This window comes from Strix uralensis, chromosome 1 (genome assembly GCF_047716275.1).
Source record: "Strix uralensis isolate ZFMK-TIS-50842 chromosome 1, bStrUra1, whole genome shotgun sequence".
Taxonomy (NCBI): Eukaryota; Metazoa; Chordata; class Aves; order Strigiformes; family Strigidae; genus Strix; species Strix uralensis.
The window spans coordinates 11,931,815-11,955,468 of record NC_133972.1 but is presented as its reverse complement, the minus strand read 5'-3'; the positions used below and the strand labels follow the sequence as shown (position 1 = coordinate 11,955,468).

The following is a 23,654-nucleotide window of genomic DNA, read 5'->3' as shown; positions in this document are numbered from 1 at the left end:
GCCTCTGACTAAGGCTATTAGGGATGTGACAAAGGAAGATTCAGGTGTTCCCAGAGAACTTTCAAAGAAGCAAACGCTGTGGCAACTGGCACCTGTAAACCTCCCCAACTCCTGTTAGGAATAAAAAGGGAGGTAAGAAAGCAAAGGGGTTATTTGCTTGCATATGATTATAGACAAATTCTGTCAAGTTCTGCTGGATCCTTCTGGTATGGCACTGTTGCAACAGTGAATGTCATGGAAAGTCCTTTCCTGCTCGGGGGGCTTGGACAAGGGAACAATTAGGCTGAGCTCTCCTCGAGACAAGAAAAAACCCATGATGCACTTCAGGAATATGGGAATAGACTGTAATATATGGCGGAGTATCTGTTGAGAAGGCGGTTTGTTCTTACATAACGTCTTTAGGAAGAGGAGGGTACTAACAAAGGTGGACCAAAACATTGAAGCCTTGTATCCCTGAACTCTAGGGAAAATAGCATCAGTATCAAATCAGAACCACTTCTACTTCAGGTGTGATTCAAAGCCCTTTGAAATCCACAGAAGTAGTTCCTTGATTTCTGCCAGCTCCATAAAACTCAAGTAGAGATATGAAGACTGCTCTACTGACATCATCATCATATAACCACACTGGTCTGTTTTATTCTATTGCCTTTAAAATGCCACCAATACATAATCTTGGACTCTGTGGACTGATACATACACATACATAAGCACATACAAATAGATAATGGACTTAGTTTTAATAAGTTCTGAGCTCTCAGAACAGTTAAGTGTATAGTGCACTTCACATTTTAGGAAGAATAGCTTATTGAAGATTGCAAATAAACTGGTGCTTTTTAAATGAAGTGCCTATCCTAGAGAAGGCAGCACAGTGCCAACAAAAAAATAAAGAATACCAATCTCATTGAGTGGTTGGGATCTGCAGTAACAGCGTTTAAAGACTCCCAGTGTACATTATGGCTTGATAGAACGATGGCTGTTGTGTCTACGAAACTACTGGGTGCTGGAGAAAGGTGAGGGAGTTGTCTGGGACCATTTTAGGGGATATGTGTACGTATCTCCTAACAAAAAGAAAGCCAGATAAAATTCCCCTAGATGTCCTGGTGGATGGTGAAGGTGGACGAGCAGAGTGGAAGAAATAAAATCCACAGGCTCTCCTTCTGCATTAAACACCCTTTTCTCCTACTGAAGGAAACACTACTCCCACTTTTGCATTCTTCTGGAAATCCCACATGAGTTTGTCAGTGAGTGCAAATATGCTGTGATTTTAATAGTTAGGGGGAAGAGTTGCTACAGAGAAATCAGTGCACCCTGAAGGAGAAAGCAAATTTCTGTTGCACAGAGTTCTACCACGGGAGGGATTACAGGGGATGATTTCCCCAGTCAGACAGGAGGAGAAATAGCTGGCAGAGGAAGTCCAATGGAAAGAAAATTGGATAAGAAAGGCAGGACAAAACATTATTAATGGAAAATGGACTGGAGCTCAGGGGAAAGAAAGAAGAATAATTTGTTTGTGGGAGGCATTTTAATTTTATAGTAACAGATGACAGTAAAATGAATTTGGAAGGAAGAAAGGAACTTCATGGAGACACAAGTCTCAGAGCATGAGGGGAAACCAGTGATTTCCACAAAAGAACATATGGTAGAAAAGTTAAAGAAATGAGCAGAGGGATGCATCTGAGAAGAGGAAAATGAAATGGAAAAAAGGAGGAATACTGATGTAGAACTGAATGAAGAGAAAACAAAGAAGACAAAGGAGAAGTAGAGGTAGGATGAGACAATATGAAGAAATCATACAGAAGGGACAGGAAGAGTAGAGATAAATCTTGCAGTTCTTGCTTAGGCAGAGCTTCTTTTTAAATGTCCTTTCTTTGGAAACAAACATAATTTTTTGTCCTTAAAATAACTAGCAGTTGTTGCTGGTGAGGGCTGAAGAGGTGAGGATGAGATAAAAGGGAGAAGCTATAGAATACAACTATCCAGTGGGGAAGAAAAGGACACCAAATAAATAAAGGGAAATATATTAAAAAAAAAACAAAAAAGGAAGGAAATTTTTAAATTAGGAAGCATGTTAAAGAAAAAATGTAAAATCATAAAGAAAATATGACTAGAAAAGTAAAAGGCATAAGCAAAATGGAACAGTAACGTTATTAAAGCCCAATTCTGATCCCTTTCTCGTAGTACCTTAGTAATTTCACTGATGGGAGGCAGCCTGTTGTAAAGAGGGTTACTATGTTTAGAGTAAGTGTGCAGAACCTTGCCCCAAATAATTATTTACTGAAGTTATTTGCTCTAAGCAATTCAATTAACAGAATAAAGTAGCTGCATATGCCTAGTTTACATGAACTTTATTATATTTAGCAACAATTTCTGGAATATGGCAAATGTCTACCAAGGGACTCAACTCTGGGGCCTCTGCTGGAGGACTGGACTGCAGCTTTGGAATGAATGAGGAAAAGGAAACAAAAATATTCCTGCCTCAGGAGGGGTAAAGCAATTGAAGAGATGTTCAGGAGGCCACAAGTTGTTTCTTGATGCCCTTAGGCCTGTGGATTTCTTTCAGAACCACTGACCCATTGCAGGCCTCATCCCACAAAAAGACTTTGAGTGGACTTCAGCAGACACTGGATTTGAATTGTAGGCCTGTTGTACAAAGCTCTGACAGCCAGTGTGGGACCTGGGATGCTAACAAGGCTTTGTTCAATTATGGGCCATAGGCTTGACAAAGTGGTGCTCCTGCCCTTCAGGGATCTGCACCCAGAAGCTGAATGGATTCTGGAAAGTTACAGAACAGGAATGACTTCCTATTTATTTCCCCGTGTGCAGTCACAGTTGTATGCAAATAGATTGTTAGTCACGTGAAACAATTTTCAAATTCGTGAGCATCGATTAAAAATATTTGTCTAAAAAGATGGTACTATCAAGGACACCTAAAAGCTGTAAAGGATCCTCTCTGCCTTTTCATGGTTCATTACACAGGTGGTTTGATCTTTCCCTACTGAACTGACTGTATTTTCTTCTTTCTTGTAGGCTCTTTCCACATTGCTAGAAACCAGCAGGTAGCTTTCTTGTGCCCTGGAACATTCTCACACGCCAGCTCAAGCAGGCTGACGCATGCAGTGTTAGGTCCCGTTTGTGGTCGGCTACATGCTCTCAGGAATATGCTGGACAGCCATTAAGGATCATTGAGATGACTGTGTTACTCCTGTCTGTGTGATAATGCTATGCAAATGGCAGAAATGAGTTATCTGTCCCTCACACTACCGAGTCTGTTGGTCTTGAATAACTAAGGAGTGGATGAAGCTGGAAACGTAAATTAAAAACCATTCCAGAACTTTTTGTTTATGTGTAATTATCATCATGCTTTTTTACAGGTGATCCCTATCAATAGCCTCTTCTTTTGGAATGCTCTTAAGACCTGGATCCCGGTGAATTAATTCCCAAGTGCAATGCCTTTCTCAGTCTGATTGTATGAAAAGTACTTTTTTTATTCCAAGTTCCCCACTTGATTTAATTGAGTTTTCTACTTTTTTGAGCAAAGGAGAAGCACCCCAACTACCTTCTCTGTGCCATTCACAGGGTATTCACTATGGCTAAGTCTGACCGGCATTTACCATTATAAGACAAATTTCAGGTCAACTACTTCTGAGAATGAGGCTAGTAAAATATGTTCTACCCAGGTTAAAAAAAACCCGTAATAACCTCTTTTCTTAAAAAAGTTTCAGTTTCCCTATAACTTGAAGCATGGCCTTGATAGGTGTCAGGAAGATAGCTGTTATGTCAGTAATGGGCTTCTTGCCATCCCAATTAAAAATCTACCTCCAACAAGTCCAAGCAGGTGACCCTCCAAAGCTCATATCTACTCAGTAGAGATTTGCTAAACCTCTGTGTGGAGTTTTCTTTAAGATTTTCTCTGTACTGAGGATGCTTGAGCCTAAGGCTGAAGTAGATGGAAAAGAACACCCTCTTCTACGGTTTTGGCTCTGGCCTGCTTTGGGCCAGGACAGCAGTAAAGACAGACTGACTCCCTCTCTTCTTGGTGATCATTTCCCACACTCCTCTGATGGTTTCCAGGAGGGTGGGAGTGGTGTCTGCATGATTTGGATGCAGAGGGGGCAAAAATTAACCTTGAGTCTAAAGAAAAAGAAATGATGGAAGGGAAAAAAACCCTGAAGACTACTGAGGAGCAGGGATTTGAGTTTGGAGTGGAGGGAGAGAGGGCCTGACTGTGCAGAGTAGTAATCACTGGGGTAGAGGAAAGAAAAGAGGAAAAAAGAGGCAGCACTAGTGATAAAACAAGGTAGAGGAGGACAGAAACTACCTAATAAAAAGGCTGGTAAAAGGGACACCAATATGGTCTGGGGACAGAGATTGACTGGGAGCTGGAGGGGAACTGAAATGGGAAGAGGAGTTGAAGAATGATGGACTGTGGGGAAAGGACTGCAGGGAGATGGCAAGAGGAACAAAAGCATGGAGGCAAAGGGAGCACAGATCGTGTGGAGAAGAGCATGAGGAAGTAATGGGACTGGAACAGGACAAGTGGTGGAAGGAGTCAAGCCTGAGAGGAACAAGTAGAAAGTCTGTGTTCAATACTGTATCTCCCCCTCTTCCCCAAACTGACATTCCTGTGCTTCATATTCCTCTGCTCTCAGGCAAACCCATGAGCACAACGTGTGTCTTATTCCTTTAGAGCAGGACCAACAAGATGATAACACAACCTATCAGCTTTTCCATCCATCCAACTGACAGAAGATCTCATATTTTCAACTATGAATATAAGCATTATCTTATCTTACCATATGACTGACTTACATTACTATTCTGCTTTTGTAACAAGCTTGAAATTTATCCAAGCAAAAAATGAAGCTGAAAGAACATGCTCAGAGTTGCACAAATAAACGCTCAGAAGCTACAAATGCTGGAGTTACAGTAGCCCACAACGCAGTGTAGCATAGTCTTTGAGCCCCGGATTACCAGTTCTTTTTCCCCAGACCCCTGCCTCGTCCAGTGCACAGGACAAATTGTGCTTCATTATGAAGGACCTGATTGATGTATTGCCTTTTTACTTGTTCAGTGTGTGGCCCCAGACCTCTATTAAAGCTCTTCACCAAAGACATTTTCTCTTGAGCTCTTCTGTTTTTTTAAATCTTAATTTATTTTCTTGTGTTTCTATAAGATGAGGGTCTTCCCCTTCTCATTCACAGAGAAATGGACAGATATTAAGGGAAAAAGCATTTTTGGGTACCCAGTCTAGGTCAAGTAGGAGATTATTTTTTAGACCGTGTCTTTAAATGGTTCTTTACAGAGTTCCACACTGAAAGCGCACTTGAAATTGTAACTGTGAGTACCAGGTTCTTCTGTAAATTAAAGTCCAGAGTCTCAAGCTGGATATTGAGGGAGCACTTGTGAAAAATCTGCTTTAAGTGACTTGCCTGCCGTTGCACTGGAATTATGTGGCAGACAGAAAGCTTCAGATCCTCAGTCCTCTACCGCCTGAAGCAAGACCATCCTTCACTCTTCTACAGTTCCCTACCTCAAATGGTGCACAAACTGGGGAACAGTTTAGAGACTCAGGCAGGGAACAAACCCTGGGACAACAGCCCTCCTGTTGCATTAGTAATTCTGATGCATCCTTAGAACAATTCTGTTGGGAATGTACTGAAAGGATGAGAAAAAAAATCACAATTGTCTGATTTTAATCACAACACGTATCATTATCATAAAATACATGTTCTAAGAGGAATTGTATACAGTTGAACAAGCAACTATCTTTCTAGCATCTCCTAACTTTTGATGGATTTATCCTGTAAACTTAAAATGGCTTCTTCCATGTTGCTTTTATTGTGCAGTGCACTTATCCACATGGGGAAATTGACTGGAATAACCATTGTGGGGTAGAGTTCCCCTCAATAGTTATTCTAGAATATTTTTTTAATAAGAATGTCCACAAGGGAGGCTATTCTGGACTAGCCATTGAAAAGTAACTTATTCTGCACTAGCTATTTTAGTCAATTTTCCCACATAGACAAGGGGTAACTTTATGTATTTTTAACATGAAGCCTCTTATTTGTCTTCTTCCTACAAGCTTGTCTACATGAGAAAATTTACTGACAAAGCAATAGCAGTATATTTATATCACTATAATTATATCTGTATCTATATATTTTATGTACTTACAGCTACCAGTGCAGATATTTTTATTCCAGAATAAATGTATTCACACTGGGAGTTATACCAGCATAATTTTACCACTATAGCTCTGCAAGTAATTTCCCCATGTAAAGAATCTCTGAAATAATCTAACCGAGATTTTTTTCACATATTCCCTTGCATGACAGTTTCTCCAAGCCCTTTGTAAGCTTGTATCAGTCATATATTTTACGTTACCAGTACGGCGTGAGCTATAGTGTTTGTTTACTTGAAATATGTACATGTAATATCTTTGAACAAGGTCATCCAATACACTCAGATTTTTGCAGATGTGCAAAAACTGTTAACGCTTCTTATGTATACTTTTAACCTGCTGGTTTTGTTATGTAAAGACCAAAGTTAATGCTGATAAGGTAATAGCAAAGACTCTGAACTATGTGATCTGGAAGAAAGGGCTGTTCAGGAGGTCAGCTGTTACAATCCTAACACTGAAACTCAGTTATTTCACTGCAGCCTGCTTCTCCCTCCTCTCCCACATGTTACAGTTCTTTCTTGTTTAAATTGTTCAAGCTTTTCCTGGCAAGAAAGGTCTCTAGCTCTAGATTTGTGTAGTGTTAGGGTTTGTAAAATGGTTTGCTACACTAACTAAGCAAACAGTAACCAATAAGCAGCCTAACCAAAAGTAGGATCTGTCTGCCCATCAAATTCTAAGCAATATAATTCATGATATTGAATGATTCATAAACTTCTAATTTCCAAAGAACATAAACTACGTTTCAGTTATAAGAATTGCCCTCATAAGTCAATTAACAGCTGCTACCATTTTTATGACCATTTTTAGCATTGATTACAATTTCTCAAGGCATGTTTACCTTAAGCCCCATCCATGACAGCACTTAGCAGTCTCACTGGTAAGAGTCACTCTACTTAGCAATATACAATCTACTATATGAAAAAAAAGAGGAAAAGCAGATCAGGAAACTCAGCAGTGAGGAGGACAAACAGAGGGGAGAATTAAGGAGAGCCAGGGAGCAATACTTACTGCTGACTAACTGGCCAACACTCAAAGCTGAAGAGGAGGAGGATGAGGAGGAAGAAGAGGAAGCCTGACGCACTGGGCTTTGAGACATAGATGCTTGACTGTGAGCCAAATGCAGGAGATTGGGTTGTGAGGCTGCTTGTCCCACTTGCGTCTGGGAGGGCTGATGGAGCTATATGTTAAAATGTAAAAATAGGTATTTAGAAAATGAAGCAGTAACAGGAAACTTCCAACGCACCATCTCACCCATCTACTTCTGGGGAACAAACCCCACGGGAGCATTAAATACCACGGACTTAGTTCAGGTGACTGTTACAGCAGGAGCAATCTCAGCTCTTTTGCATTCTGACTTCCCATTTTTTCTCAGTTTAACCAGATACTTAATCTAATTAGAAGCTAAATACTTGTTTGAAATGGGTGATAAGAGACCTATGACATTCACAGCAGCATTCTGATTTAATAAATACATGTCCTTACCTGTTTTCTGACTAATGAAGTCAGACTTATTCCCTACATGGATTCTTATATAAATCAGCATTGTTTCAGAGAGGTCCTTTCATACTGCAGGACCAGGGCCAAGAAGAATGGGAATGGGGAAGAGAAGATAAACTGGGGGAAAATCCCTTTCCTACAGAAAGGAATAATTTGTTTTATGACATTAGATCTAGCAAACAAACCAAAACGTTGAAATCTTATTTCTCAGTCAATAAATTGTCCTTGCCTAAAACACACAGTGAAACGTCTGAGCCCCATTCACATCAGGACAGTGTCAAGTAAGACACACCTAAAAAGTCTAGTGAATACAGTAGATGTAAATGATGTGCTGTGATACATGAATCTGTCTTTAAAAATTTTTTTAACAAATTTTACAACAGTGTAGTCTTCGGTTGTTCACTAGAGGAAAGGAAAAAACCATTAATCCCTTCTGCCTATAATAAGCTTTCACGTGGGACTGAACACTAGGAACGTTCTCTGGTACTGATTTTTACATAAAACTCCCAGCAAATTCAAAGGGCAGTCTCTCTACAGAATGAAGGTACACAATGGACCTTACAGTTTTGAATTGGCTTCTAGTAGTCCAGTAAAGCCCTTTCAGAGCTTAATAATACAGTAATATTGTCCTGATACACTCAGGTGACTGCTACTTATTATGCCTTTATTTTATGTTGATTCTTGATATTGATCAAAAAAGATTGCAAAAATGTACTAAAAGGCTTCACTTTTAAGTGATAGCTGTTATCTGCATTCTCAGAAAGGGGGAAAGATAAAGGCCTATTTGGCCTTGCTTGAAGTCAGTAATTTAAATCTATTTCTTGAATTCTAAGGAGTATGAGTTTTTCTCTTTTGATATTTAACTGAACAAATGACTTCAGAAAAGGAGCTGAATTCATTAGTAATACTCAAATTATATATAATACACTCCCAGAACACATAGAAATGACTGATGCTAAGTAGACAACAAATTGTATGGTACAGTAGATAAAGGTATCTGATCGCATTCAAGATGAGACTTTTCTGTGGAATACATATGAACAATTTTAATGACATTATTCCTGTCATGGGTCTGTTTAAGAATGGAAAAAATTACAACTCCTTTTTCTATCTCCTACATGCAATGATGTAAGACAAAACGAAGCAAGAAACTTTGAATTACCCTTAATAATAATGAAAATTATTTATCTGACCAGTTTTAGCCTATTCTGACTTCCCTAGGGATCAATAAACAAAAACATTTTATTATTTCAAAGACCTTTTTTTGATCAAGCACATTTTAGAAAAGAAAACTGGCACTTTATCATAGGGATAATAGTTGAGAAGCTGATTGAAAGGCTTCCAGACTTTAGACTCATGCAAGCACAGGGCATCTTTAAAAAAATTTTGCTAAGGGCTAGATTTTATCCATAGAGAGCTCCCAACCCAGAATGTCTACTTTTACAATATCTTCTCCTAGGGAAGCAGTCCACTAGGAGGGCTGGCCTCCTCTGAATGCTGAAGAAACAGACTGCCCATCCATTACACCCACATCACTCCAGACTGCAGCTTTCAGAAACAGGCAAGCATTTGGGCGCTGGGTCTGTTGTCTGAGGGAATCTCTGGCAAAACTAAAGATTTCAGCCTAGGCAAGGCAATAAAAGTAGTGTATTTAGATGAGTTAGATGCTTTTGCGCTATCTGGAACAGTCTTAAAGATGTTAGTGCTTATCTGCAAGGATGGAGGAGCAAATGCAGTAGCTATCTTTAAAAAGAAAGATCTGCAAAATTATAGTCCAGTCAACTAAACTTCAACCCGTGGAAAAGTACTGAAGAAAATAATCAAACAATTTGTAAGCACCCACAAGAAAACAAGGTACCAATAGACTACATGGATTGTTAGGAACAAACTGTGTCAAACCAATCTGATCTCCCTCTAAGACAGGGTAATTGGCCTCGCGGACAGGGAAAAAGCAGTAGGTGGTTTGACTTTACAAGTCTCTCGATGCTCCCTCGTGTGACATTCTTTATAACCTAGGGAAACATAGTTTAGATGAAATTGCTGCAGAATGAATGCAAAAGTAGTTAGAAAACAGAACTGAGAGGATAGATATCTATCTGTGGAAATGGTAGTGTGCACGTATGGTGCTTCACCGAAGTCTGTCCTCGTTCTGCACTACTCAATATTTTCTTAACGACCTGGATGATGGGGAAGAGAATACACTTACTAAATTTACATGCTGATGACATGATGGGAGGGACTTTTGATAGGTCGGAATACAGGATTAGGATTCAAAATGATCCTGTCAGTTTGAACATGCCACCAGCAATCCTGGGGTGCCACAAAAATGAAGAAAAGGCAACTGCCATACCAAGCTGTGTGAGTGGGAGTGATGTCTGTAGTGCACGTGAAGCATCTTCTTTTCTACTAAGCACTGCAAAGACCTCTGCAGGGAGGGGGGGCACCATGTCCACAGGTAGATGCCACACTTCAGAAAAAATCTGGACCAACTGGAGGGGAATAATTAGAGTGGCTGAAGGCTTGGGAGTTACCTGAGGCTTATGAAGACAGCTGGAATGAGCTTGGTTGTGTTTAATCTAAGGAAGGGAAGACTAAGTGGGATATGATGCCTGCCTCAAATACAGGCAGAGCTAATGAAAAGAGGAGAGAATGAGTCTGTCTTACATTTTATAGCTGAGAGAATGAGGTGCAATAACCTGAAAGATTCAAATTAGATGCTGGGAAAAGCTATCTAATGTGGCAGTGAAGCACTGGCATAAATTGCTGGGGAACCTGTGGAGTTCTATGAGAGTGCTTAGGAGCAAGGTAGACGAATACTGGAATAGCTACTCCGCCTGAGAACAACAGAGTGGGCTGGATAATCTCTTCAACCTTGACCTTCCAGCTTTAATTTTTTAAGATTCTATGCTGTTTCCTATCATGTAAGACACAGATGGTAAATCCGACATGCTGCAGGTATAGTCCCTGAAGAGTTCAACTGTTGAGCATGTACACAATAAATCTGAAGCTTTAAAGAAGCACCAGAATGAGAGGGCATTCTGTGTTCTCCAGCTGAGCATGCAAAGTGTGCACACAGCCATAGCCACTGCGTAGCACATGCACGGTATGCTGCTTAAGTCTAGAAAATATATGATTCTCTGCACATGTGTTGCACAACGAATCTGCAAACATGTTTTTGAAATAACTGGGATACCAGTTTTCAGCTTTGCAGTTTTCTTGTCAGATGTCCAGAAATCTTTGGACAAATGTAAGAAATTCTTAAAATTTAGCTGGGCAAAAAGGGATATGGCTAGTGAAGTCTGGATGCACATTGACCTTAGGTGTAATAGAAATATATAAGGGATGTTTACAGATAGTTGGTTTCTAACTCTGTGCTTGTGAGGGAAAAGGGAGCAATGGGGTTGGAGAGGCTGAAGAGTCACCTTAAGGCCTGACCAGGGACTGAGGGCGGATTCCATCTTTACCTCCCTACATAATTTCCAGCACACCCCCTGTTTTACAGACATGATGGTTAAGCTGTAAATGTCCTGCTTAAAGAACAATGATAGTTATCTATGTCATGAAATTGCATTAAAATACTCTCTCTCTTTTCATCCACTATAATTTCCACTCTAGAAATAGCCTTAAGGAGAGGCAACAAACAGATTATGAATTAGATACTAGATGACAGAATCAATTCAAACTTACAATAGCTGACTTTTCCCAATTTTGGACACGTACATATGATATGAATTATATTTATGACTGTTGTGCATTTTCCATCCAAAGACAGAAGGAGGCACAGAAATTACAGAAGCAGTTGCTGTAAGTGCCATTCTGTGTAGGTGGATATAGTAGACATGCTGAGAATGATGACTGTATGCAACACTGATCAGTATCTGGCAGGAATACATGTATGCACACTACAGCTAGAGGAATAAGATGAGTATGAGAAGCATAAAGTGCAGCATAATACTTCATCAGAATAAACTGAAAAATGCAAAGGGCCTGATTCTTATTCCTTTTACATCAGTTTTACATGCTGCTGTCAACAGTGAAGGTAGTATTGATTCATAATTGCAGAGGCAAAGAATGAATTAGGTCTCTAAGACTGAATTTTGTTCTTAAATTATGTATATAGGAAATTCCTATACCTAGGATGGTTGACTGGAGTCCTGTGTTAAGGTCTTCTTATGAGATCAGGGATGTTGTTCCCTGTATCCAGAAAGTTACATGATAATGATAACTAGGTATTTTGCATAAAATAAGGAAAGAGAAAGAAACTAAGTGGAAATAAAGAACAAACTTTTGAGAGAACATTGACCTGTAACATTACAGAACTGCTACTGGTTTTACAGAGAGTCTGGACAAACAGCAAGGGCAAAATATGGCCCTAATGGAAGGGAGAAGAAAGTAATGGGTCTAAATTGCAGTAAGGGAGGCTGAGGTCAGGCATCAGGAAGACCTTTCTAATGCTGAGGAGAGTGGCCTAGGTCACCTAGGGATGTCAGGGAACCTCCATCACTGAAGGTTTTTAAGAACAGGTTAGACAAACATCTGTCAAGAATGATATAGGGACAGTTGATCCTGCCTAGGGGGAGGGGATGGACTGCATGACCTCTTCAGGTCCTTTCCAGTCCTATTTTTCTATGATTCAGTGGAAAAGAAATCTGAGAGACGAGGAAACACAACAAATTAGAGAAGACAGAGGTGAAAAAGACAAGTATAACAAAAAGGGCAGAAGAGATGAAACCAAGAGGAGTGGTACAAAGCACAAGAAATACATTTTAAACAGTCCCCTTTATGATACAAATAAAGATTTTCAATTTTTTCTGATGTCAGCTAGCTCTTCCTGGGAAATATGGACATTTGCTCTAGTAACGACTAAAGTCGATGGAAGGTGCTGAAAAATAAATACCTTGATATAAAAAGATATTCCCAAACACTTTGAAATGCCATGATAATGCCTTGCAGAACTAATAGTTTAAGTGTTTCATGCTTCCATTTTTCCTGTAAACAGAGTTCTCTGCTCCATCTACATTTCCTAAAATGTGCTGTACATTTGTTTTTGAGAAAGAGTGGTGGTGTGCTGTGGCCACTGCGTGATTCAAGAGTGTCATGGCAGAGGAAGTCTGTCTTCGAACCTATTCATACTGCATGACCAGGCATGGACTTCAAAAAGGTTTTCTTAAATCTTCTAGCAAATGGAGAAAGTAAGTTACTAGGCATATCCACACACTTCATGCCAAATCACTTTCACAGTCAACTCTGCCAGAATGTTTCCCAAATACTGTACCCCGTCACCCTGATTTAGCTTACTCAACTAAATTCAAGTAAGTGAATATATGAATCTGAAAGCTATTTGATACTTAATAAGTATCTTCTCTCTCAGTATAGTATAATATAGTATTGTATATATAGTATAAAGGGCGTCTATACACACTGCTTAGATTGACAGAACAGGTACATTTGGAAACCAGCACAAAAAACTCTTTGGTTTCACACAGGTTGCTCAAAATGAAGACTACATCAAAGAAGTGCTGGTGTGCTGTGGACATAACTGGGAGCAGGACTTTGACAGCACCTACTGAAGTTCTTTCAAAGACTTTCTGTGGGATCAGAACTACGTTCAAAGTATACACTGTAATTGAAGGTCTCTCAGCTTGTCAAATGAGGTTGAGGACACAGACGAGCTTCTGCAGAAGATACAATTTTATATGCAAATCAGGTGCATCAATCATCTTTCTGCTCCCCATCAGAAATTATATAATGTCAATATTACAGTAACAGATTTAAATGTGTAGGTAAGTGCATAATTCAAAGGTAACAGCAATGTTCCTACAGTGAACAGTGCTTTACTCTCTCTATGCCTCAGTTCCTTAGAATGACACAGGTAGTGTAGTGAAATCTTCCTATTCCCAATGGTGTGGCAGAGTTATATTGACTTTTTTGAGATATCCTATTCCTACAAATGCAGGTGCCACAAAGAAAAGTGGTCAGGAAGAGATGTTAAATTACAAGTCAAGTGTTCATGCTGTGGCACGGAAAATCTGATGTAGTCCCTTGTACTAGTAAATAGTCTGGTAATCTTGACTTTCAAAAATCTAGTAATTTTATCCATGGATGAAATGGAATTATGTGGTGCTGATGGTAAAGGAAAAGAGACCGAAGTGAGAAAAATCGTTGCCCTCATCATTGAAAGTCATATAAAAAGCGAAAGAAAAACAAAGTTGGATTGAGACAACACAGTTCAGTGGCTATATTCAAACACAGAGAAAGAAGAGTGCATTTCTCATAAACCAAGACAGCATCAAAGCAGTAAGAACACTGCAGAGAGAAAATGATTGAGAGCTGGTTAGATTTTAATGGGAGAGGGTAACAAGGGAATGCATGGAGTTGTGATAATGAGATGGTAGGGTCTATGTGGTACGTTGAGATTGCAGAAAGAAAATGTTTGGCATGAAATTTGAAAGGCAGATGTACAAGAATGACCACAGAGCCATCTGAGAGCTATCTGTGTCTTTTCAACAGTTAATCTGGAGCATGATAGCCAATGACAATGAAGATGGGGAACTGACTACGTAAGAAAATGCTGCCTAGTAGCTCATTTTATTGTGTTAGAGTTGGCAGAAGCCCAAAGCTGGTAGTGCTATAAGACACGATGAAATATGAAAAGCTCTGGCAGGCAGTGTAGATAAAACAAGACTGAGGACAACTTGGACTACAAGCCTGATTTAATGAATCTAGTATGTAGAAGGAAAGAGCCAGACAACAGCAAGAAGGGAACCCGCTTGATGAGGTACACTGGAGAACAATAAAATATATAGAAGTTGCTTCTGTATGGGCAAGCAAATAGTTACAAAACCAATTATTAGGAAAGCTGTTTAAGGAATTCATAAACAAGAATGTGTTTTGAACCCCAGTGATCAATGGCAGCTGCATTCTTCTTACCTAATTCCACTCATCTAAGAACTGCCTATCCTAAAATAGCTACCCTAGCCCTCTCACATCAGTGGAGACTGGATACCTTAAGATACCTACTAGAGATTTAACCTATCTAAAAATTATTCTATTTTGACAGCTTGAGTTGCCCATTGGACATGCATATGTCTCCTTGACTATGTCTCTTTGTCTCTACAGAAAATCTAGTTAACTAGCTTCCACCAGATACCTAACTGCTCTATGACTAAGTTAAGCAAGGTAAATACTTTCCTAAATTTCATAAGACTCCAATTCATGGTTCAGGATCTTCTGTCAGTTGTGTTGGTGTTAACATGTGTTGTTAAAGATATGAAGGAACACCTTAAAACAAGGTTTTCAAATCTGATAGCAAATGAAAATGCTGACAAGTTGTTACAACAAGCTCATCTGTTCTTGAAAAAAATGTGCATTTAGCCATATAACCTGGATTTTAACAAAATCCCTCCTGAGAGGCGTGGAGGAAGTGCAGAAGGTAAGGTTACAAGGCACTCTTCTATTATGAGATATAAACAGCTTAAAAAAGCAAGAAACATAAAATTATGGAATAAATTGCCCCTTTTCAAGAAAGGAGACTATAAGTAGAGATCAAAAGTTTTATACCAAATTTTTGAATGGTTTTAGCAAGCAGCAAGAAAAGATGGTGAACAATGGTAAAGTTGAATCAGCAGGAGGAACATGTGAATTTCTTAAGCTAGTACAGAATACCATGAACAACTTATAGATCCTGTTTACAACACGCCAGGGGAGCATTATGACAGATGAAGTACAGAGTAGATAGGTGCAAAGTGATTCATGTTAAAAGGAACCATTTTAGTGACTCACACGGTAACAATCAGGGAAGCAAAGATGTATCGTGGTGTATACATCCGCTTATTGAAAAACCTGCTCAATGAGCACAGATAGTTAGAAAAAGGCAGGATGTTAGGCTGCATTGAGATAAAGACAGAAAATAATGCTGAAAATATTATAATGTTATTATGTAAAACAGTGAGGCAGTGAGGCATCCTCACTGTGATCACAGCATTCAGTTCTGATCACAAAATCTTGAAGAGATTAGTGTGGAAATTGAAATGGTTGGGAGATGGGCAGTAAAAATTATTAAAGGCAAAGAAAAACTTGTTATGAATAGAGATAAAAAGGACACAGACTACAACAGGAGTACAAACAGCTGTCTGCTTTAGAAAGCCATTACAATTTCTAGGAGAATTCTTGGTGTGTGCACAGATATTGCTGCTTAGGTTAGCAAAATCTTGGAAAACAGTGAAAAACACTGAAGCCTTAACTACTCAGTGTAATTTAAAGATGAACAATCCCTACTGTGGGTAGTTTAAAGAATATAAATCAGAAACATCTATTTATTCTTAAAAACAAGAGGAATAGCATTACAATGGAATTGCTTGTGTACATTAAAAAGCAACCTAGTTACAACAAGGAAAAAGAAGCATTGTTTTACACTACATGTAAGTAATCTATGAACTCATTTCCATGAGGAGACATTGAGGTTTTAGTCTGTCAGGTTTAAAAAAGTTGTATGAATAAATAACACATGTAGTCTACCTAAGTAAAGCTGACTAAAAACAATATCTGAGGCATTTAAATCGTCAGGCAAAAAGCGCTAGCACGCATTACTTAGCAACTGAAACAGGCTACAGAGGTTCAATTATTGTGACTCAGCTAACAAGCAGCAGCTTACTATCACCACTTGCAATCACCTCTCTTTCTCCTGCAATAGTTAGTTTCCAAGGAAGTGACAAGTTGAAAGTTAAACTACGATCATCTGCTACTGGAACATTTTACTACATTATTTATTTCCTCATTTATTTCTCTGTGACATTCTCAAAACTTTTCCCAAACTTGTCCTGTATTCTTCTTTCTCCCTTCTGAAGCTGCTTTCATCAAGTTACAAGACACCAAATACCGTGTGACACCATTTTCAAAAATATTTTGAATTTCTGCTGAGCCCTCTGAGTTTGAGCACTCAGTTCTTTTGAAAACAAGGTTTTAAACTTATGACTAAATATGCTATCATTAGCCAAACACTACAGTTTGGCTAAGTCTTTTCCCAGGCAACAAGATAAATTCAGGATCTCCTTATACTTCGTGTAATTCTATTTACTTTTCAAATGAGATGGCAGTTTGTATAATACTAGGTCAATTGCTTTTGACTGTCCATCAGCATTATTCCTGTGAGGAATCAGGCTCTCATACATCTTTTCTGCTCCTACCAAAATCAATGGCAAAATTTCCTCTGACTTCTTTCCATAAAAGCAGAAGAGCCAGTAGAGGGAGCACAAATACATAGAAATAATTTTCTGCGGTTCCTATAAAAATAGTAATGTGTAGTATTTTTTCATATAGTATTTGCACTACTTTTTTTTCCCCCAGTCAAAACCAGTGTATTGATAACTCTAACAGATGTAGGTAAGGAGGGTCTGTGCTGTTGGTGGCCCCTCCTGCAACCTCTGGGACCTCAGGACTGTGTGAGAGGCACAGGTTGGACCCTGCAAACCTGATCTTGGCAAAGTAAGGTTTTCTACCTACACAGACCAGCTCAGTATGGGGCACGTCTTTGGCTCTTGGACATAACCAGCGCTCTGCTGACTGACAATCTCTGCCAGCTGATCGTTGCACGTGATCACACAGGTTGGGTGAACGAGTACAATACATCACGATATGGGTAAACAGTGACCTTCTACCATGAACCTCTGCTCATCCAGCAAGTTGCAGCCTTCAGCGGCAGTTTGTCCCTTTATGTGAGCCCAGTGCCACTAGCTGTGCAGAGAAAGGTCATACCTCTGGCCACTGATACTACTGGCAGACATTGCCTGGGAGAGGTTGCTTTGCTGCAGGACTCAGAAGGTGCATTGCTCTGCAGGTGAGGAGGTCTCAGGGAATAATACACGACCTCTATCCTCCTCTTTACTTCTAAATTTCATGAGCTTCAAATGGGATCTCAGGATTGCTATGCTTTTTGAGAGCTTTCCCCATAAAGGAGGGAAAGATCTGATCTCTTCAGGGGACTGACTCAAAAAGAAACACCCCACCCCACACACCCCCAGGGAAACCAAACGTAAACTGCTGAGTTTCTTATTCCACTGTCAGGCTTTCCCATGCTGGAGAACACAGAGCCTGCCCTCCCATCCATCCTGCTTTGTTTGAAACCACATACATGCAACAATTGCAAAAGCACTTGCCAGGAGTGTAAGTCTGCTCCTGTTAAAGAAAATAGTGTTAGATAAATGACAAGTGCTTTGGAAAATGCCTCTGCTAGATAACACAGAGTATAGGATGGAAAAAAGAGTATGTAACCACTTGGATGTGAAACATTTTCCAAACAAACAAAAAAGCCATCTTAGAGATCCATTGGCTCTCTACTTCTAAATTTGAAAAAAAATTAAATTAATCTGTTTGGAGTTCAGGGGGGCCTGGGATTCTCAGAAACATACAAAAAGCTGCTACCTGTGACTGGAGGTGTAGGCAGGCCTAGCAAACAAGCACCACCAGCAATAGGAATGCTAAGCTGAACATCTAAGTGAGTGACACTTCTATAAGTACCTTTTTTGGTAATCACATCTGATGTCTTTTCTATCCTCAATTTCCTCTCTTTCAGAGAAAAAAGGTGGCACTACAATCCTTTGCTCCAGAGATGTAGACAAAACTAAAGAATTTGACTTTAGAGTAGTATAAAAAGAACTACAGAAATCTTTCTGGGCCGTGGTGAAGTTGGTGCACCCATCCTGAAGTCTGTGAACTACGTGGCACCTTATACTGAAAAATAATTTCCCTAAAAATACTTTCTGTCTATGCAAATATGCACAATCATATCTGATTTTTCAGGGAAGAAGACTAGTAACTTTTTATATTTTTTTTTTTCTCTGCACGTTCCAAAACATTTCAAACCCTGGGCTACTAGGTAACCACTAACCAAGGAACTGAACTTTATAGGCCAGGTGGGCCTCTCCCGTCTCATATTCTTACTGCACTTTTGCCACACAAAATTTGTCAGTTGGCCTTATATCAACATTTAAAAGAGAAAAAAGAATAACTGGAGAGCCCCTGAATGTATAAATAAATTATATAATACGACATTATGTAATAACTACATATAGTATGCACTAGTATACTATGTATGATAGAATTCATCTTTTGTTATTAAAAATGATAAGGAAGTGTGAGTTTTAAGAAAGGTCGTGAGAGAGTTCGTGAGGAGTAGATTTCTGCACATCTGTTTTGACAATCATTCAGGCTACAGACACTTTACCTGCTGGCCTGGCTTGAGCGGCGACAGTGTTATTCCCTGGGTATTGATCACTGGGAGTATCTGGTTGCCGATGACAGTAGCGATGATCTGACCCTGGGCATTGGTCAATAACTGTGGAGTTATCGGCTGCACCTGAAGTCCCTGAGCTCCACCTGCTGCCTGGCTGGAGGGGACTGGATTAGGCATCAGTGGGATTGTCCCAATAATCTGGAAAAAATGACACAGAAAGGGAAAATGCACATATGATGCATATACTTACCACACATAATTACTTGTTTTATGCCTGTTAAATCAAACTTGGTTGAAATAAGCACAGAGACAGATGTGCCAAGCTGGGGGTGGGAAATAACCGTTCCTTTACTGAGATGATGAGGACTTTCAAACTCATTTGTCACATCGCACATCACCTGTACGTTTTACCACCGCCCACTGTCATCCCCAACAAATCTGCTGTGGCTGAGAGTGTATGAAACAAATGCCAGGCCACGCTCTGGCCCCTGGATGATGATTTGTTCCCACACCTCATTTGAACACAGAGTGAAATAGATGCAAATATCGGCCTGTTTTCTTGCTTTCTACAACTCATCTGTACAACATTATTAACTGTGAACTGAGATGCTTTTGTCATTTTCCTTGATTTACTGATACCTAGTACTCTAGATGACCACCTAGGACTCCCATGTGATCGCAGGGAGGAACAAAGATACTGGTGCCTTTCAGGACATGGCTTATTAAGATATGTTCATAAAAATACATCTGCTTTTGGATGGCAACTAAGTCATACAACACAACGGGAGGGCTGATGTTAGATAAAACATTTTAGCTAACATTTCTGGGGCAAGTGCTTGCAGAAAGAGACACTTAATGACATCTCAGACTTGAGAATACAGTGATTTCCTAAAATGTGAACGTGCCTGTAAAACTAATATTAGGATGAGATGTGAAACAGATGCTGTAAGAAAGCTTGTCAGTCAATAGCCGCCAGGCTAAAGAAAGTTACACTGTTGGAAGACTTTTTACAAGTATTAGAGCATCTGAAACAAACTTCTGATAAAAGTTGGGAATAAAACCAAACTTTTTTTTTTTTTTTTTTTTTTTTTTTTGCCAACAACAACAAATGAAGCTAGAGTCATAGGATTATCTTAACAGGAAAAGTAAAAAAAAAAAAAAGAGACAAAAGACATTTCTATTTCCTTCACCACATCTCTGACTTTATCATAGCCCCCCCAGAAAACATACATTCCATTATAAGGCTTCCAGTCTTCCCTCTCCAGGGGGACCTTGCTTCCTCCTCTTTATCCTCAACATCCCCCACACTGCATGTCCCTTTTGTCCCCCAGTAGTATGATCCCAGTTGCCCTGAGTCCCTTATCACATACACTGACTAGTGTAGACCTACTTTGTTGCTGAGAAATAGGGTGGATTATGGCTGAGTTCTCCCTCTTTTTCCTCAGTGGGGATAGTAAAAGGGTAGCTTTCCTCAGTCTATCTGCCGATTCCCATTCAATTTAGGAGCTTAATCATCTTTTCAGATCTCTTTATTTCTGATAAATTTTGTTGAAATTGGTCAGCTGTTTCAAAGACATTAGGTAAGTATGGAGAGATGGATGGATGGATGGATGGATGGATGGATGGATGGATGGATGGATGGATGGATAAAGGGAGAGAAGGACAGACGGAACTAGTCATAGACTACCTTCCTCATGAAAATGGGCTAAAGTGTTTGCAATGAAACTTGAAAGCAAATTTGTCTCCAAAACAAACATCTAAAACTCTTATTGCTTTCAACAATTAATTTATATTGTATGAATGGGACTGTACAATAGAGTGTAAAACTAGCTCTAAACTAAGTGTTTAGTGAAAACATCAGTGGCTTTGTGGGCAGACCACTAAGTTACTTTCTGAGAGTGCAAAACTAGAGGAACAACTCTGAATCTCTTGCTAAAGATATAAAGAGGATACATGTATGAACTGTGTTGTGATGAGTAGCAGGGATCTGCAAAGGCCTCTGCATATTTAAATGACCAGAAGTGATACACAACAACCCCAGAAAAATCCATCCTCAAGAAAAGCATCATGCAATGATATCCCACTAACTCAGGCATAGCTGGAGGGGGAGGATCACCCTCTTTCTTCTGTTATTAGGCTAAGATATGACTCAGGTGACAGCATCCTAATGAGTGACTGCTCCTTCAGCAGTCACAGCCCGATAATGTGCCTACAAGTAGGCTCAACTGTGAAGTACAACATGACAACTTAAACCAACTCTTTGAGCGAAAAGAGTGCACTTGGTTAGCTACAGCAGCTCAGCTAACAAGTGGTCGGTGCTGAAGTCATCATTGATTTACCAAACTTGCCCAGTTAGAAGTTTGGATGGGAAGACCAGAGAACCCTAAAAAGCAGGACAGCTCTTCTGCAAGAGGACCTGGTAAAATGGCAAGCCCACCTACTAAGCTGTATTGTAAGAGCTGCATATATCAAAACTGTTCAAAACACTGTAAAGATATCATTTAAGTTCTCCTTAATGCATTCCTAAAAGGTAGACAGATCAATAAAGATTATTACCCCCATTTTACAGAGCATGAAAGTGAAGCACGATGGAGCATATTCAGACAGAGATTGTGAGTTAGCCTTCTAAGCTGGAATTTCCTGTGAGCTTCTCTCTGCAGATCATAGTACTTTTATTTTTTTAAGGTGTCCCTAGCTGAACTGCAGCTGCTTTACTGTTTATGTGAGAAGATGGCTGTTCACTGAGGAGGGAGGCATTTATGTACATTATTATCAAATTTCAGAACGTTTTCTAAAATCTGACTTTCAGCGTGAATTAAATACAACTTCCATGCAGTGCAACGTGTAAATTTCTCTCAGTTTTTGGCAACCTAAAATATTTATGGGTCACGAATATATTCTTTCACTTTTAAGGTATCTCACCAAACACAAGGAATAATCCTTCTTAATGTTATCAGCAGAAACACAGCAAAGGCCTCTCCTTCCTTTGCCATGTCAGTAAAGGACACGACCTTGGAGTGTCATTACTCCAACGTAACTTTAACTATCAAGGTCCTAATCCTAGCAAAGCAAAAAATGCTGCGCTGGTGTTATCAGTAATAGAAATGTTTGCATTCACATTTAAAATGCATTTCTTGGACTGCAGTTGGACATTTTATAGAATGACAGTGCTGAAGTGGACAGTTTGTAAGGTCAGAAGCAGAAGGCTATCTATATGTATTAATATGTGTCACACACCATTCTGTACATGGCATGTTGTACATGCACACAGCCAGAAACGGAGCAGGGAAAACATAGCTGGGAGAGGTGTTCCAGAAGGACAAATGAACAAATGCCCTCAGGGGTGTTACCAGAGGAGCCAAGGGTAAATCTGAATGGGAAACAGTTTTCCCACTTTCTGAAACTTACTGAGATGTCAAGATTTTTTTTCCATTTTATACCAAAATATAGTAAAACACTGTCTGGTTAAAAAAACAGACATCCCGTTGTTTCTAGTTAACCACCAGGGTTACTCTTTATGGCATGCACCTTTGATATGGCTAAACCCAGATTCAAGTTTCCCCTTTCAAGTTCCCCCTCCTCCAAGCACCCTCCCTCATTCACACACAGGGAGGAGTACTGAAACTGAATCCCCTCCTCAAACCTGTGTGACTGTCCTGATGCTGGGTCAGATCCCTCTTTCTATAATTTTGGTATGAAATTTCACCCTGGGCCTTGCTAATCTGTCCTGTTAAAGCATCATAAAAGCTGGCATACTATGAGGACAATTTATGGTTTTGATACATTTAACTTTTCTGAAGAAATAAACCAAGACCATGCCACAGGCTTGAGACACTGGCATGCCACAGTACAGATTATTTAATTGCCAGGGATTTCCGTAGTGCGGAGGCATTGCTTCTTTCTAGCAAAGGCTGCTATTTCAGATTATATTCAAGAATAGTTCAGGAATAGCATGTAACAGGGATTTATGCCACAAGATACTTACAGAATCACACAGTCACAGAATGGTTTGGGTTGGAAAGGACCTTAAAGACCATCTAGTTCCAACCCCCTGCCATGGGCAGGGACACCTTCCACTAGCCCAGGTTGCTCAAAGCCCCGTCCAACCTGGCCTTGAACCCTTCCAGGGAGGGGGCAGCCACAGCTTCTCTGAGACATAGCAGAAGAGGCTTCTTACTCTGTGAATGTTTGGACTCAAATTCATAAACAATTCCACCTGTCAAACACGTTCTTGAGAAAACAAAGACATCCCTAAAAGTCCTCATGATACAAAAATATAATTTAAAAAGTTTTGGGTTTTTTTACACTATGCATGTGACTTTCACAATTCCTTTTATACCTCATACAATGAAAGCAAGCACTAAGTATTCACAGAGGAGTTGCAAAACAGATGTCATAAGCAAAACAACAAACAGACAGTTTTCAAAGTCCAAGGGTTAATTCAAGGGACCCACCGGGTCAATGCTCCATAACCTCTAAGAGGGTCAGGCACAGTAATTTGCAGAGTGCTGTTGATTAAAATAAATTACACCTGGTTGTATCTGTCTGAGGTACCAGATACAGGCACAAAATGCAGTGCGGATGTGACACTGGAAATCGTAGCCAGATATTTAATGTAAATTCAAACCTCAGCTTTTTTACAGAGACAGGGCTTTGGTCCACTTCTAATTAACACACCAGGACTGTACTTCTGGCCTGTTCAAGAGACAGAGTGTTGTCAGAAGCTTTAGTGGAGTCAGATTTGCA

General features: G+C 39.7%; 1 protein-coding gene across 2 annotated transcripts in view; it reads right to left on the bottom strand.

Moving 5' to 3' along the window:
- The window catches only part of POU6F2 (POU class 6 homeobox 2), a 318,794-nt gene that overhangs the window by 10,476 nt on the left and 284,664 nt on the right, over positions 1-23,654 (bottom strand). For both annotated transcript variants that reach the window (XM_074886724.1, XM_074886634.1), the window contains 2 exons: positions 18,900-19,106; positions 7,190-7,358 (listed from right to left, as the gene is read on the bottom strand). In XM_074886724.1, coding sequence (XP_074742825.1) covers positions 7,190-7,358; positions 18,900-19,106 — 376 coding nt within the window. The remainder of the gene's footprint in view (positions 1-7,189; positions 7,359-18,899; positions 19,107-23,654) is intronic.